The 17,706-nt window shown below is 40.4% G+C and overlaps 1 protein-coding gene across 3 annotated transcripts in view; it reads right to left on the bottom strand.

Moving 5' to 3' along the window:
- DNAH11 (dynein axonemal heavy chain 11) overlaps window positions 1-17,706 on the bottom strand; it is a 295,301-nt gene that overhangs the window by 238,196 nt on the left and 39,399 nt on the right. For all 3 annotated transcript variants that reach the window (XM_070615891.1, XM_070615892.1, XM_070615893.1), the window contains exons 11-20: window positions 17,492-17,616; window positions 16,465-16,660; window positions 13,994-14,098; window positions 13,449-13,841; window positions 6,033-6,365; window positions 5,555-5,809; window positions 5,305-5,474; window positions 4,826-5,048; window positions 514-630; window positions 322-408 (exon numbers count right to left, since the gene is read on the bottom strand). In XM_070615891.1, the coding sequence (XP_070471992.1) occupies window positions 322-408; window positions 514-630; window positions 4,826-5,048; window positions 5,305-5,474; window positions 5,555-5,809; window positions 6,033-6,365; window positions 13,449-13,841; window positions 13,994-14,098; window positions 16,465-16,660; window positions 17,492-17,616 (2,004 nt within the window). The remainder of the gene's footprint in view (window positions 1-321; window positions 409-513; window positions 631-4,825; window positions 5,049-5,304; window positions 5,475-5,554; window positions 5,810-6,032; window positions 6,366-13,448; window positions 13,842-13,993; window positions 14,099-16,464; window positions 16,661-17,491; window positions 17,617-17,706) is intronic.

Raw genomic sequence — 17,706 nt, 5'->3', positions numbered from 1 at the left:
ATTGCAAGAATTGAAAGAAATAATGTAATTGCTTAACAGAGTTCTTGACATCTACTCCATCTAGTAAGTGGTTAAAAACAGTAGCTGTTCCTACTTTCATTAGTATGGTGACTTGGCTGATGATAGTGGTATGGGGAGACATGATTTAAAACACAATATAATTTATTTGGGGAAAATTATTTATAACTAGGTTTTAAATAATTAATTACCCCCCCCAACTGACTGCAAAACTAAGGCAAAAAATAGCAGTATCTCAGTGTCTAAATTTATTTTCTAAAGTAGCTAGTGTAACACACACAAGATAATCGAGATCAGCATTACCTTATCGAGCACTGTGTATGGATTTTCTGCATTAAAACCAAGAGGAGCATAGAGTCTGAATCTCTCTCTGAACTCTGCCTGCTTCCCCTGATGAGGGTAGGAAAAATGGAAAGTAAATCTCAAACAAATCGCTCCAATTATCCTTGTAAAATCTTTCTTAAAAAAACAACAAACAACTTAGAGCTAGCTTACATCAAACAAAATACATTTTTTCCTTATAAGAGTGACTTCTGCATTTTGAAGAGGTGAAACTTCATGTCTGACAGTTGCTGCAATCTTTTTGGTAGTTTCCCACCTTTCAGGTAATTCCTACAAAAACAAAGGCACAAATGGGAAATTACTTCAACGCCCCAAACAAAATCAACTCTACAGGATTCAATTATTCTACTCTCTTTACACTAACCCATGACATCTTTTGATTCTTAGAGAAGTTGTTTATCCCCAAAATAATTACAGTGACCAAAAGGCTCAGAGCCAGGCTGAAGTCCAGGCTGACCCCCTGACACCTCTGGATTTGTACCCTCCAAGCATAAACCACACTTGTCTTCTGGTATAAGATTATTGCAGAACAAATGAATATCTTTTCAAAATAAACACAAATTTCCAGATTGTTTTGCCATTGAGGGAATAAAATTAAGGTGCTCTGTAAATGACTTTGCTGATCTTTAACAACTGAAAATGGAGCCATTTTAGCAGTTTATAGCAAATGGGGGAAAAAAAAAAGATGCTTTGAATCTGCTGGGGCAGAGATGAAAACGTGAATCGATCTTATCCTTCACTTTCCTCCAGCTCCCAGAGCTCTGTGTGCTCTGTCTTGATGGAGAGTTTGAGCGTTTAGGTTAATTTTAAATGACCAGGATTTTTGAAGTAAGAAGAAGTAAAGGAAAAAGAAGGTCAATTCCTACTCGATGTAGGACAAAAGAAGCAATAAATAGCTCAGTAGCAACTCAACCCTGCTCTCCCTGCCTACAATGCAAATAGGACAACACAAGTTATTTATTTTTTTTTTTGAAGAGCTGTTGTGTACAACTGCTGTTGAAAAGCATTCCTTGTGTCCAGACTAACAAAACATTGTTTCTCTGGGTCATCTCCTGGGATACTGAAATTGTTTTGTCATACAAAACCACCCACAGTGATGGGACTCCACTTGTGTAGCTGAAGTGCAAAAATCAAAGGTGGTAAAGACTATTTTGCAACCCTTGATAAATATTTGATGAATGATTCAGTAACCGCCAATTATGAAGAGGGCACTGTGCTGAGTATAAATTGTATCTGTGTGGTGGAGGTGTGCTACAAAGATAAAACACATTCTTTGACTTAAATTGTTTTATAATCTGTCAGAGCAAATGAAAGGCACACACAGTAACTATTCTACATGACAGAATGTGTTAACTTCTCACAGGTCTATGTATTATGGAACCAAAATGCTTAGGAGGCAACCTGGTGTCATGACAGGGATACCAGTCAGGCCAGGAACCGAGAGCTCTGGGCTCTAAACCTACTTGTCCTTCCATCTTGTGCTTTCGCCCTTTGCCTCATTAAAACTCTGCATCCTCATCTGTACAGTCTCACTTTGCATTTCCACCTGATCCTGTGGAACCCAAATATCGCAAGGAGTCCCTCAGGGACCATAAGTAGGAAGCCACAGAGAGGTCACATAAGTGGACTCAGGCCCCTCAATCCTCTTCGTCCACAGTGGAGCTGCTGTTACCTGCTTTATATTTGGGAATTCCAAATAAGCTTCCACTTGGTAAAGATAAATTTTCATTGAAAATTAAAAGATGACATGATCTCTATTGTCTAACTGATCTGATCCACTCAAGGAGGTAACCTTGAATCTGAGGCTGAAGGCATGACTGGATTTCAACAGGCAGAGATTAGGGTGAGATCCCTTGAGATCCTGTGAGGTCAGATTACCAGTGCAGGATGGGGGAGAGTGTGGGCTCTTACGGAAACTGGACAGTATTCAGGAGGCTGGGGCAGTAATGAGGTTTTCTTAGCAGAGAAGGGACTCCATAAGATCCATAGATCAGAGGTTTAATGCAGCTTCAAAGCATACTGCAGATAGGGTGTGAGGACACAGCCATGTCTAGGGGCTTTTTAGCATAGAACCAAGCGCAGGCAAGTATTTAGAAAATGTTACCATCATTAATGAGAACGAAGGAGAAACAGAGTGACTATCACAAGTTGCTTTAAGTAAAATAAAATTGGGCCAGTTATCCTTCACATGCAACTTGGCCTGCCTATAAATTTTATTTTTCCTCTTGACCAGCCTGAATTACTGACATAACAACACATGCAAAGCTAAAAGTGCGTCCCAGTTTTGAAATACCGAAAAGCCTAATATTTTCAATACTGTCATAACCTGAGGGAACACAAATTCTGGAGGCCGTGACTTAAATTCTCCTTTACCAATTACTCATAGTATGATTGCTTTCTCCATATGATATATTTTAAGGTCCAAGATCTGAATCAAAGAATATCCCAATCTTTCTAAAAACAGATATTTATAGTAGGTTGTGCTGTAACTGTTTCATCTCTCAGTCTCGTTATGTATCTGTCTATCCATCTCCTATCTTACTCCATGTCTACTTGGATTTTCAGCTCTTGGGACAGTTTTACACTTCAATAGAATTTAATAATTCATATATAGGAACTTTTTACAGTCTTTATAGCCAAGAGAGCTCTTGTAAACACACTGTTGCATTTAATGCTCACAAAACAAAAATGAGGGCTGTAAAACGGAGCAGCCACTGTGAAAAATAGTTTGGCAGTTCCTACAAGAGTTAAACATAGAATTACCATATGACCCAGCAATTCCACTCCAAAGTATACACCAAAAGGATTTGAAAACAGGTACTCAAATGAATGCCTATACACCAACGTTCACAGTAGCACTGTTTACAAGAGCCAGAAGATGGAAACAAGGCAACTGTCCATCAAGGGAGGAAAGGATAAACAAGTTGTGGTGTTTATACACAAGGGAATATTATTCTGCCATAAAAAGGAATGGAGGGGCTGGCCCCGTGGCCGAGTGGTTAAGTTCGCGCGCTCCGCTGCAGGCGGCCCAGTGTTTCGTTGGTTCGAATCCTGGGCGCGGACATGGCACTGCTCGTCAGACCATGCTGAGGCAGCGTCCCACATGCCACAACTAGAGGAACCCACAACGAAGAATATACAACTATGTACCGGGGGGCTTTGGGGAGAAAAAGGAAAAAATAAAATCTTAAAAAAAAAAAAAAAAGGAATGGAGAAGTGATACATGCTATAGCATGAATGAACTTCAAAAATATTATGCCAAGTGAAAGAAGTCAAAACCAGAGGATCACATATTGTATAATTCCATTTATATGAAGTATCTAGATTAAGTTACCCAGACAGATAGAAAATGATTGGTGGTAGCCAAGGGCTGGGGAGGGGGTGGTGGCGGTGGTGAGGAATGATAGCTAAGGTGTGGAGTTTCTTTTTTGGGTGATGAAAATGTCTTAAACTAGATAGAGATGGTAGCTACACAACACTGTGGATGTACCAAAAGCCACACACTTTAAAATGGTTACTTTATGTTATGTGAACTGTGAAGTTCACCTCAATGAAAAAAAAAAACACTGAGAAATTGGAGACAGTATAGACAAATAAAAAAAAGGAAGGCTCTTTAGGGCTATTTTACTGAAAAGGAAGCATGCTCTGAGGCCAGCAGATGAGATGGACTCATACAGTACTTGAAAACAAATCCAAGCTTGAGTTTTATGCTCTAATCACAGAACTAGAATTCAGTAAAAGTGTTCTAGTTAATGTGTCCACTGATCACATTTGCAGGTTTAAATGTAAGCCCATCCTGGAAGCTGGTGGATAATGCAGATATATAAACTATCTAGACAGGCAGGAGAATAGAGTCTCAACTGTGAGACCTTTGTTCTGATTCAGTTACAACTAAAAAGACTTTGTTTATCATCTGCCACTAAGCAGCCACCAAGTCTTTCCAGAGGATGGAAACAGGAGGATGGCATAGAAATACTGTTTAGGAAACACAGTGATTTCTCCATCCAAATTGGGCTTTATTTATTTATTCTTCATCAACATGTCCATGGTATGTTTCCACAGACTAGAATATTTCTCAACTGACAGGCAGTTTTAAGTGAAAGAGAGCTTTGGTACATTTCATGTGTGGAAGTGATGGTAAAAGTGGAACTCAAAAAAGCAATTTCGAGGCTCTCTGTTACCTAACTACCTTTTAACAAAAAGGCAGTGGAGCATAGCAGTTAAGAGTGAGTATTTTGGCATAAAACACACCTGGATTCGCGTGTTGGCTGGCTTTACTACTTGTGTGACCTTGAGAAAGTTATGAAATCTCCTTAAGCTTCAAACACCTGACATGTAAACTGAAAACAGTCACGTCTACAGTATAGGTTCTTATGAGGATGTCATAAGAGAGTCTATGTAAAGAACTCGGCCAAAGGAGACCCTCAATTTATGGTAATTAGGATTATTTTACCACTACACTTACCTCTAGCTGAGTATAGACCTGCTCAGGCATCTTCTGACCATAGGTCTCCAAGAGTGCGATGGTTTCTTTCAGTGGTTCAAAGAGTTCATCAGTAGATCTCTGTCGGCTTCTCACAGCCAGAAGATGCCCCATGATGTCAACTAAACCATCATGATCGGCTTCCCTTAACTCTCTCTGAAGTCCGGCATCTGTCTCCTTTATAAATTCTTGTAGCTCATTCAGACTATTAAATACATATATGTATATATAGACACATACACACACACATGCACAAACACAAACACAAACTAAGCTCACTAAAACACTCAGAAGTCTAAGACTTCTGATTGAGTGTTATTTCCATTATTTTCCTAATTATAAACGTTACTTGTTCTATTATAAAACAGCAGTTTTAATGCTCTTAAAATTTATAGCTCAATTTTAGAAAGCAGTCGGGTGTTAAAAGTTGTAATTCCAAATACCAAGGCACAAAAGGCTACCTGTCAGTGACAAATCTCAATAGATGCTCCTGAAACATCCAGCTCCATTTCTTAATGATGTTTAGCAAGCTCACTTTGAAAGGCTTCATGTCCACCTTGAACCAACTATCAAACACTCTGAAGTCATCAAACTTGCTCATCTGAACATACAAAGCCTCATAAATGTCAATCTATAATTAGAAAAAAAAAGCAACTATAACAACTCAATCAAAAACCAATAACTACATTCAATGCTAAGGGTTTTCCTTGCCTGTTCTTTGAATTGCTCAAGAGTTGGTGGTTGTTCAGGAATTTCTTTATTTGCATGAGCATCTATGTCCTCAGATGAAAGAATCTGGCCATATAGGAGAAAATGCTTCATAAACTCAGCTCGGTCATCCACCCAGAGGTAAGCGTACGTGTCCAGGGTATTTCTGAAGTCCAAGACTTTGTTGATGACATCTGCCACTCTGTTCATTATCTCCTGCCTGGCCTGTGCCAGGCCTAACACGTTATCCATATCACTCTAAATGAGAGGAAAACCAAGAACTTATTAAAACCAACCTTGCCCTACTACCAACTATGTGCAACATAACATTATCCAAGGCAGGTCTCCAAAGGGAGAGGAGTTGGTCAAATCAAAGATTGTGTTGCTTTTTCCAATTTCTCCTTTCCCTGGGCTCCACATTGACCCAATTTATTTTTGAATCTTTAATATGAAAGCTCCTATCCACTCACAAAGAAAATACCTGATAATTTGCTATTTCCAGATGCGCCGCTACCCGCTTCATCTGGGCAGACATTCTAAAACTTCCACACAGCATTTCCTCTACCAGGTCATAGAAGCCATCCCCAGCCTCTCTTTCTAATGAAGGTTTAAACAGAATCTCAGGGGGCATTAAGAACATTTGTGCTTGAAAAAATGGTGCAGGTTTCAATTGTTTCTCCGTATTCATCAGAAAGAAGTCTAAGTCATGCATTATAGCTTGAAAAAAGCCTTCTACCACGATGTCATCAATGAATTCTACATAAATCTTCCAGGTATCCAGAGAAGGACTGGCTTTGAAGAGCTTCCTATTTTCCTAGAAACATGCAAGTATTAACAGATGAGTATAAACAATAGTGAGTACAAAAATGACAGCTTTCCACTTAAACGGTTTGTTAAAGAATGGCTTGTGCATTTTTGTGCACAACACAGGAACATTCAAATGCTATGCTGCACAACCTTAAGCTAGACGGTAAAGATACAAGCAGGACTTTGTAACATTTAGTCCATTTATAAAATATATTCAAAAGTCATTCTTTAAAGGAAAAAAATCACTACGAAGATTGCTATCTTCAAGTACAAACAAGAAACACACTCGTTCCCAATGCAGTCTAGATGTATTGGACCTGGGCTCTAGTTCCTGCTCTGTCCCCAACTCGATGTGGCCTTGGACTTTGCCTCCAGGGTCTTCCCTGTAAATGAGGTTTCCCTATCTGGCCCTTCAGAGAATACCGACCTGGGATATCCCAAGATGACCAGGTCAGCAAAGTGCTAGGTACTCTAAGGCCATTACTGGAGACTCACAGGGTACCTATTATATTAAAGTCTGTTTAACTTGGTTTAACCCAATTCTTTCCAAACACGAAGAATATTTTTTGCAAACCTCCTAGGAGCAACCTATGGAATAGTAACTCAGCTTGGGAAGCACTGGCCTGGTGAAGTCTAAGCTCCCTTTGTGCCTCAACAATATCAAGTTCCTCTATCTCAACATTTCCCAAGAGTGCGGGTGAAGCAATGGACAGGTCAATGGGGCACGACAGGGCCAGGCACATATAAGGTGAAGGACTGCTAGAGGTTGGGTGCACAGCGTGGCAGGCTGAGGGACATCGATTTCAAAAGGTCAGCAAGGTTGATTCCTGAGACATCTTCTGAGAAGCAAAGGTGTGGTCTACACAGGCCGGAGGGCATGTGCCTGAGGCAGAAACTGTAGCACAGAGAAAAGGAGACACTGGAACGCGAGCTGATAAGAAGGTAGACTATGCTCTCTGCTTTCTTTGATCATTCGCTACCGTGGATGTATGATCTAGGATTCAAAAGTGTGTGCTATATGCAAGAATCAGAACTACAGAGGAGAGTCTGGCTCCTGATAAAGCAGGGCAGAAATGAGCTAGTTCTTTGAGCGATTTCTTGCCCTCAAACAAATTTAAGCACTGCTCCTTTCAAGGATGCTGTCTTGCCCATTATCCAGATGGAGCCATCCACATCTGTGTAGTGTATGCAACCAGCATCCATGGAGTTGTGCGTTGCATATCATGGGCATCCGTACACAGCCGTCCCGGCTCCTTTGTAGACACTAGATCTTAGAGCTAAAAAAGGATGCTTAAAGGCTATCTCGTTCAGTCTCTTCATTTTAAATATATGAAAACAAAGACCTAAAACACATCCAGTGTCACAGTGTTAGGAAGTTAGCAGCTGAGCTAGGACTAGAAACCAGCCCTCTTGACTCCCCAAGGCAGAGCTCCTTCTAACACATCACAGTAATGTACCTGTGATTGCCTCATTGTTTATACTTTTTCATACAAAGGGATCCAGTTTATATCTCTGCAGTGTCATTTTTAAGAATTGTATTTTCAACCGTTTAGGGTAAAGGGAGAAAAATGAAGAGAAAGGAGAGCTTTGAGTTACTAAATGACCACTCAGCTCCTTCTAGACCCAGTTTTCCACGGTTCTGCCCTTCTCTCTTCATCTCAGACTCTGACTCCAGACTATCCATGGGGATCCCACAGCCACAAAGGGGGCAGCACAAAAAGGCAGAAGGGAGCTGCTCTCTGCTGTATTTCCACAGCTTTTCCCCAAATCGTATTCCTCACTGGAAGGCTGAGAACCAGGCTCAAAGTCATGTGCTGAGAAGAACAGGGAAATCACTTAGACACAACTTATAGAGGCAAATAATCGTTTCATCTCTGTTTTGAAGCTGACTCCCTCAAGTTGAAAGTTCTCCTCAGTTCTCAAACTGAGAACAGTGACTTCAAAGCTTCTTAGTTTTTGACTTAAAGAAAAAAGAAAATACAGTCCATTTATTAATAGAAAAATTCCAACCTTATTCTCTAAGAATAACACTGCAAAACCCTGTTTTGTAACAATTTCTAGTCATGTATGGGCAATATTTTCAGGGCATTTTAATCAGGATTCATAAATCTTACTGGTCTTAAACCTCCAGATTAGCGTTTAGGCAGTACATTTTTTTTTTATTACCAAGAAAATAAAACAGAAGAAACTAATTGTAACCCATCGTCTGTCCTCCATCAGACAGACTGTAAGGCGCATCAATTGTAGAGGCGTCCTAGAAATCACAGGATAATTCCCAGAATCAGCAAATAACTCGGAATAGTCAACGGCATGACTGAGATACTGCTGAGAAAAACAAATTTTCAGATGTATACCTTCTTTACATGCCGGAACCCCCAAGGTCCTCTCAAGCCTGCCCAGACCTTAGGGAGAGCCTTCAGAGGGAGCATGGCCCTGCCCACACCTTGATTTCAGACTTCTGGGCTCCAGACTGTGACAGAATAAATTTCTGCTCATGTAAGACCCCATTATTTGTGGTACAGCGGCCCTAGCATGCTAATACAGGAAGTAATCAAAGAAGGCAGGGACAAAGTCTTTGTCCCGGCAAACTGACATCAGTAGGGAAAATTACAACTTTCTTAGAAATTTCAGACAATCTTGGAAGTCAACAGAAACTCTGAAATTCATATTAATTTTGTTGTTCTTTTTCCTCACATAATCAATACAGTATGTTGAGTGTACCACACCCTACTTTCCGGTGAACAAGTTTGTCCTTCCCTCGGCACCCAGGACAACACCCTCTCCTGGTTTTCCTCCTCCTGTGTCAGTTGCTCCTTTTCTGCACCTTTGGCTGGTTCTTCTACCTGGTTTCCTGAGGGTGGAGGACCCCAGAGAACAGCCCTTGATTTCCTTCTCTTCTCTAGCTGAACTCATGTTCTTGGGGATCTCATTCAGCCTCCTCGTTTAAATATCATGGCCATCAACTTCTCTTAATTTGCATTTGCAGCCCTCCTCCAAACTCCAGACTAGTAAATCCAATTGCTGACACAACTCCTTTACTCGTCTGACAGACGCCTCAGATCAAAACGTCTAAAACTGAAATCTGATCTTCCCGCCTCAGCCTCCTCCTCTCACAGCTTTCCCATCTGAATAGACTGCAACTCCATCTTTCCAGTGGATCAGGACAAAACTCTGAGAATCATCCTCAGCGCCTCTGTCTTTCATGCTCCACATCCAGTCTGCTAGGAAATCGCTCACCCCACTTAATGCAAAATATATCCATAATCCAACAACTTCTAATCATCTCCACGGCTACCATCCTGGTCCAGGCACCACCATCTGTCGCTGAGATTACTGCCACAGTAACCAGTCAGGCCCTCCTCCTCCCCTTGCCTCCCTGTGGTGCAGTTTCAACACAACAGCCAAAATCCTTTTCCAAGAAAAGTTAGAGCACGCTCACTCCTCTCTTCGAAGTCCTGGAAGCCCTCCCTATGTACTTCAGAGCAAAAGCCAGAGGCTGTACAAAGGCCTATGGAGTCTTACCTGATCTGCCTGGCCCCTCCTCACCCCGTCTGACCTCCCCTCCCCCTCCCCCCTGCCCCCTCTACGTTCATTTTCCTGCTCTTCCTTGAAATGTGCCATGCAAGTACTCTCCTACCCGAAGGCTGCTGCCTCTGCCTGGAACACTCTTCACCAAAGGCCTGCTCGGCTAACTCTAGAAATTTCCTAACTCTATAACCCGCTTCGCTAACTCTGTAACTTTGCTCAGATCTGACCTTCTCATTGAGGCCTACCCTGATCCTCCTATTTAAAACTGTACCCCCAACCCAGCACTCCAGAACCCCTGTGCCTGCTCTAATTTTATCTTTTTTCTGCAGCATGTAATCAATTCCAGCATCTATGACTACTGTTTACGACCTCTCTCCTCTCATTAGAATGTGAGCTCCTGAAAAGCAAGGATTTTCATCTGTTCTTTTCACTAAACTATCTCAAAAATTTAGAATGACACTGGGCCCATAGGAGGCTCACAATAAACACTTCTTAAATAAGTGAGTGACAGTGGACTACTAAGGCATATAATTGGTTATATTCCATTTCCAGCAGGAAAACCATAATCCATTGTGGTTTTTTTTCCTACTGAGAGCCTAGAGACAAGTATCTTCGCTTTACATGTGAGAAAATTCAGGCCCAGTTTCTGGAAGACATGAGACTAAAAGCCCTGATTTCCAGCCTCACCCCAGAGCACTTTCCCTACCCTCAGGCCATGGGGCTTTATGACAGCCGCAGAGTGTGTGTGATCTGTCTGCCCTGCCCAAAGGAGAGAGCCCATGGTTTGAGGACTGTATCTATCTATAGAGAAGACTCCATACAGCAAGGATGCTCAAAAGCAAACAGAATACGCTATTTCATTCCCGTTCTTTTTTCCTCAAGAAGATAGGAACAATAAGAAATCAACCTTCCCATGCCCCCATCACCAGCACTGCCCCCCTCTGAGCACCATGCTCCTATCCTTTGCCTTCCCTCCCTCCTGTTACTACAGATGAACTCTCCATGCTCCTATCTAAAGCTGACTTCTACATGTATTTACTAAATCCTATTCCTTCGAGGACTTTCCTCCAACAATCTTTTCCTCTCTACTTGAGCATTCCAATCAACATAGAACCACCCTGAAACATCAACCAATATTAAAAATAAAACCGTCTGTATCCCTGACATCCACACCCCAAGTGCCCAGGTTTCGTTCCTGCCACATCAGAACTCCTCAGGAGTTCGTTGGCTGTCTCATCCCCTTTCTCCCCTTCTCTCATTAGCCCACTCCAATCAGCCTTCTACTCTCTCAGGTCAGCTCCTGTCCTGCTCACCAACGACTTCCACATTGCCATATCTGACGGTCAATCTCAGTCCTCATTTTCAGGTCCTAAATAAGGATGGGACGGAGACAAACTCTTCCTCCTCCTTGAGATCCCTTCTTGACTTGTTTTTACAGAACATCACCTTCCTTGATTTTCCTCCTACTTCATTGGCCTATTTTTCAGCATCCTGTGCTGGATCCTCCTCTTCTCCCTGACCTCAGGGACGACTTCAAGGTCAGCGCTTAGACCTCTTCTCTATCTACAATTAATCTCTACATGATCTCATCTAAGTCCAAGGCTTTACAGATGATGTGTATGCTCCTGACTCTCAATTCTGTATCACTTGCCTGAACTTCTTGCCTGAACTCCAGTCTCAAAACTGCAATGCTGGCCTACTCAAAATCTCCCCTGGAGCAGGCATCTCTAACTGATGTGCCCAAAACCAAATCCTGTCTTCTCCCTCAAAATCTGCCTCACCATAGTCCTCCTCATATCAGTAAGGGGAAACTCCAATCTCCCAGTTGCTCAGAACAAAATTCTCAAAGTTACCCGTGACTTCTCTCTCCTCTGACTCATCACAGCAAATCATCTTGGCTCTACCTTCAAAATACATTTAGCATATGACTCTATCACTACCACCCTGATCCAAGCCATCAGCACCTGGGTTATTAAAATAATCTATTTCTCAAAAAATTAAAAATAGAAATACCATATCACCCAGCCATCCCACTACTGGGTATCTACCCAAAGAACTTCAAATCAACAATTCAAAGAGACTCATCCACCCCTATGTTCATTGCAGCATTATTCACAATAGCCAAGACGTGGAAGCAACCTAAGTGCCCATCAACTGATGATTGGATAAAGAAGATGTGGTATATATATACAATGGAATACTACTCAGCCATAAAAAGGATAAAATCGCCCCACTCACAACAACACAGATGGACCTTGAGGGTATTATGTTAAGCAAATAAGCCAGATAGAGAAAGACAAACTCTGTATGATTCCACTCATATGTGGAAGATAAACAAACACAGGGACAAAGAGAACAGATTAGTGGTTACCAAGGGAAAGCGACTGAGGGGTGGGCACAAAGGGTAAAGAGGTGCACCTATAATATGACTGACAAATAATAATGTACAACTGAAATTTCACAAGGTTGTAAACTATTATAACCTCAACAAAAAATAAAAATAAAAATAAATAATAATAATCTAATGGTCTCCCTGTCCCCTGTGGTTTACACTCAACAGGGAAAGAACTTTGAGCAGAGAGTCTCCAGCTGCTATTTCTTCTCAGAGTAAAAGCCAAAGTTCTCATAACGGCCCGTCAGTCCCATGTGATGCGCCCTTAGTTGCTTTCGAACTTCATCCCCTACTACTATTCCCCTCGCAAACCCTGCTGCAGGCATGCTGGCTTTCTAACCTTGAACAGGCCAACCATGCTCCTACCTCAAAGCTTTTGCACTTTTCGCTATCTAGAGCATCCTTCTCCTGATATCCATACGGCTCGTTTCCTTTCTGTTTCAAGTCTCTGCAGAAACACTACTTTAGTAAAGAGGCCTTTCCAACCATCTCATATAAAATACCATCCTCCCCCCACTGATTCCCTATCCTAGACACTCCGCTTTATTTTTCCACCACTGCTCCTATGACCAAGTGACATTATGTATTTGTTGTTTTCTCTATCTTCCCTGACTAGAATGTAAAATCCAAGAGACAACGAACTTTAGTTTGTTTGCTTTTATTTTTCTGCCTTCTGTTTTTTTTGTTTTGTTTTGTTTTTTCTGTCTTCTCTTAAATTGATAACTGGAATACTGTTACTGTTTTAAAAACTCAAATATTTGTTAAAAGGAGAGTAACTATTGTTGCTATCCTTAGGAGATGGTTGAGAGGGTTACATAAGATGATGTAAACAAGATGGCTGACACGTATAGGCATTGACAAACAGTGGTAGCTATTAACAGCACCCAAAAGAGGATGTAACTATGACAAAGACATATCTCTAACCTATCTCTAACCTTTCTGTTTCATCAAAATATCTCACATTCTAATCTCTTCACTCAGGAATGCGAATAGTGAGCACTGTAGAAATTATAGGCACATAATGCAAATTCCTCCATTTTAGATGCTTAAAACCATAGAAAATGCTCTTTCAGGCCCAAAAAGAGTCCTACATGATTAGGTTAAATATTTTTGCTCTTTTCTAAATTAAATGAAAAGATCTATAAATTTCAAAACCTTATAAGCAATTACCTCTACCAAGCTGTGTATCTTGCGGCCATCTTCTTGAATTAGCCTGTATTTTTTAATAAACAAGTCACCCTTGTCCTCCAAGGTAAAGGCAGTCTCCCTCCTGTGCTCCCTCCTGGGAAGCAGCGTACACTCAGCCCAAGTCCTCATTGTCTGCTGGATCACGGTAACGTTGTTCTGTGTGTGCTCGACTCTGCGCTCCAACTCAGAGGTGGCTGTTTTCACCTTCTCGATGTATCCCCAGCAGTCATCCTGCCATGTCAGTGATGTCACAACTGCTTGTAGCTGCTCATCCAAAGCCCTCAGCTCATCTTCAATCAGAGGGTATTCAACTTCCAGAAGAGTTTGTTTCAACTTATTATATCCTTGCACAAGAAGTTCAAGATTTCCAATGTACTGAGCAAAGGAAACACCAAAACAAAAAGTGCCAAATTTATTAAAGCTACTCTCTCTCTTACAGGCATAAAAGTATCATGGGGCTACAGGTTAATAATTAAAACTCAAAATATTTCTACTCAAAATAAGCCCTAATATCTAAAAACACAAACCTTTAAAATAGTGTTTCTTTTTTTGAAGATAGCTAAGGCTGAATCCGGTATGTCAGATTTCTTCAACATCAAAAGGTATTTCACTTCTCTCAATACAGCCACTAGCTATTAAAAGAAAATCAAGGATTATTACATATTTTAAGAATATCATTCGGGGCCAGCTCATTGGTTAAGTTCGCGCGCTCTGCTTCAGCAGATGGGGGTTCGCTGTTTGGGATCGCGGGAGCGGATCTATACACTGCTCATCAAGCCATGCTGTGGCAGGCATCCCACATGTAAAATAGAGGACAATGGGCACAGATGTTAGCTCAGGGCCAATCTTCTTCCTCAAAAAAAAAGAATTGTTCTATTTTAACATAAGTTAAAATCAAAACACTCAAAATTTCACCCAGTGATTACTATATTTCCAAATTGTCAAGGTAAAGAGGCTTCATACGCTTTCTAAAAGCAACAATCATACATTCCATATGATATAGAAGTAGAAATAACACAGGTTTAAATCATTGACTATGGCCCATTGGCAGACAAAGAACTCAAGCAAAAGACAGCAACATATGCACAGCAAGATCTGGAATGGAAGGCCATAATTGGACGCAGTCTTTTCCCAGTACCATTAGTTCTGTTATAATGCTTGTTTTGAAAAGACAAATTTGTTCCAACATGATTGATATACTAGGGAGCAATCTGAGCATACCACAAATTTTGTCTTTGCTTATCTGCAATTTCATCAGCAAGAAACCGTAGGTAAATGCTAAAAAAGTGCACCCGACTGAACTGAAAGGCTTAGGAGTAGGCAAAACGCTCCTATGCACACAAATCAGACACCCATCAGGAACCCCAGTTCACACGTGTGTGATGAGCCATGCCCACCCACTCTGGTGGTACAACCTTCTGCCTGGTTTCAGATAACCCTCCTTCCATCACTTCACAGTGACGCAATCGCAACCCTTCTAACACCTACTTCCATGAGCAAACCTCAGGTCTTTGTAAAGCAAAAGTGTCACATATATTGTAGTATTTATGTAATAGTTAATCATTTAAAATGTGTAAAACTTTTCTGTTTTTCCTAAGTTCCCATTTTTTTAATGTATCACTGACAAAGTTTTTGAGTACTGGACCCCCAACCCCCATTTTCCCCATAAGCTCTGTACTTTTTATTGTGCAATCCTTCACAGTGCGGTGATTTTTAGGAATGCGTATGTCACGTTGTAGCAGAACCGACAGTACCCCAGAATCACAGGTTCTAAGGAAAAGACCGCACAACATGCTTAAGAAGGTAAATCAGCTGACTTCTTGGGTTGTCACTCCATAGGTTAACTAGTACAATATATTTTGTGCGTTCTTAATCCCTTCGGGTACAATCATAGGAATTCTCCCTAAAACATCTCAGGAATTTAGTTTCTATAAGTTGGTTTTATGAAATCAGAAGGCAGAGGGAATCCTCAGTTCTCTAGGTCATGTATTTATGTACGCATGCTGAGACTTATAAACAAAATGAAGTGCTATTCTTTGTAATATTTTAGGGAAACAGATCAGAATTCCAGTGCAGATTATGACTACCAAATTGAGTGAGGCTAACTCTCCCACTTCTAGGCCCACATCAAGACTGCCACGAAAGACGGGGCGATCTTTACAAACGAATACATCATCTTCACTGTCTAAAAATTCAGCCAGATGTTTAACTAGTACTTTGTTTGTCATGGTAACTTACAAACAGATATTCTCATATGCTTGCCCTTTCCTGTAAAGCATATTTGTGTAAGTAAAGAAGAAAGCTTATCTTGTGCCTCCTACCTAGCAAGCTATCAGACTTAGAGATGGAATGTTTAAAACATATACATACCTATATATATCATAATTATCATGTATATATCACATATAGTACATTATATACAAATATATATACACACAAATATATGTAATAATCACTATTAAAGTTCGTACACTTTCATTATTACATAACATACAATAAAACTGAGAAAATAAACATTCAGAAACCATATGAAATTTCTATTATGTGGTTTATTATGGGATAACAAAAGATCTGAACAATAAAGGTAATTTTCATCCTGGATATTATTTAACCGTTAATATTGCTTTTGCATTTATATGTTGTTTTCTGTGTTTTTTAAAATTGTTTTATAAAAATTACCATCAATTTCATGTATTCAAGCTTATTGTCCCTTTGAAGGAAATCATGACAAATCAAAATTTACCACTGTCCACTCAAAGCATGACAGGTCTCTCATTCCATACATCCTGTGGATTCCTCAAATCTTAACTCACGTGACGAAATTTTAATTAACTAAAAATACTGGTATATGTGTTATGAATATAATTCAAGCCAAAAACCTCTGATAAAAGACTAATGATTGCATCCCCAAATAAAATATAAATGACTGGAAGTATCAGGAATATACTTATAATAAAAATGGCATCTACAAAACATTTTTAAAACATCGCACTCCTACCTTTGGGTCAAAGTTCACAGCGAGAAGACCATTTGTGGCACTGAATTTAACCAAGGGTTGATTCAAATTGAATTCACATATTTCATCCACGTTACTTTTCCATTCATTATAGATACGATTTTCAAATTGGTCTAGCAAAGTTGTCATTTCAACATACTTCTGATAAACTAAGGCATCATCAGGACTTTCCAAGAATCTGTAGGAATATGGTTTTTCTTTTATTTATATTAGACATATTTCAGCCTAACTAGTTTACAATAATGTAACATACAGCAGAAAATATAATAAAATACACTATCAAACCCAGGAAGCAAAACAATAAAGGTCAAATATTGTTTATGAATCGTCTTTGCCTTAAAAGATATACTTATAAAACGAATGGAACTCCAAAGATTTTACTAAATTCCAATAGTAATGAGTTACCAATTCCTACAAAGAGAAAGGTACAAAAGTATCTGCAGGGGCCCGCCTGGTGGCACAGGGGTTAAGTGCGCACGTTCACTTCAGCGGCCCGGGGTTCGCCTGGTTCGGATCCCAGTGCAGACATGGCACCACTTGACAACCCATGCTGTGGCAGGTGTCCCACATATAAAGTAGAGGAAGATGGGCATGGATGTTAGCTCAGGGCCAGGATTCCTCAGCAAAAAGAGGAGGATTGGTGGCAGATGTTAGCTCAGGGCTAATCTTCCTCAAAAAAAAAAAAAAAAGTATCTGCAAAATGAAAGGAGTGCTAGTCACTGGAGAAAAGAAAAACCATAACAAAAAACTACATATTGTAGGTGAAATGGAAAAGTGAAAAGAAAAAAGATAAAGACCCAAAAACAGGGAAATACATGAAGATGATAGAGCCCTATTAAACATATTCCAAAACCATGGGGCTGAATCATTCTCAATGAGCCCAGCCCAGGGAAAGAGCAAAGGCAGGCAATGACTCTTTTAAGTGCTAAAATGAGCAGCTTACGGCCCTATATAAAAACCACCTGTATAATTAGGCTAATTTTACCATGAAATAAGCCTAACTACTTACAGACACTGGAGAGATGCAAAGTTTGACCAGAGCATTTGAAGCCGTTCAAGGACCTCTTCAGCCCATTTGATATTTCCTGAGGTAAATGGCATATTCTTGTTAAGAACTACATTTCCCTGTTCAACCTGCAAATTAATATTTTGGTGAAGAGGAAGAAAGAGAACATTTAATCAGAGTGCACTGCCACCTTGTAAGCAACTGTTCGTTTTGGTAGC

The sequence above is a fragment of the Equus przewalskii genome, chromosome 4 (assembly GCF_037783145.1).
Source record: "Equus przewalskii isolate Varuska chromosome 4, EquPr2, whole genome shotgun sequence".
Taxonomy (NCBI): Eukaryota; Metazoa; Chordata; class Mammalia; order Perissodactyla; family Equidae; genus Equus; species Equus przewalskii.
This window is presented reverse-complemented; position numbering and strand designations above follow the sequence as displayed.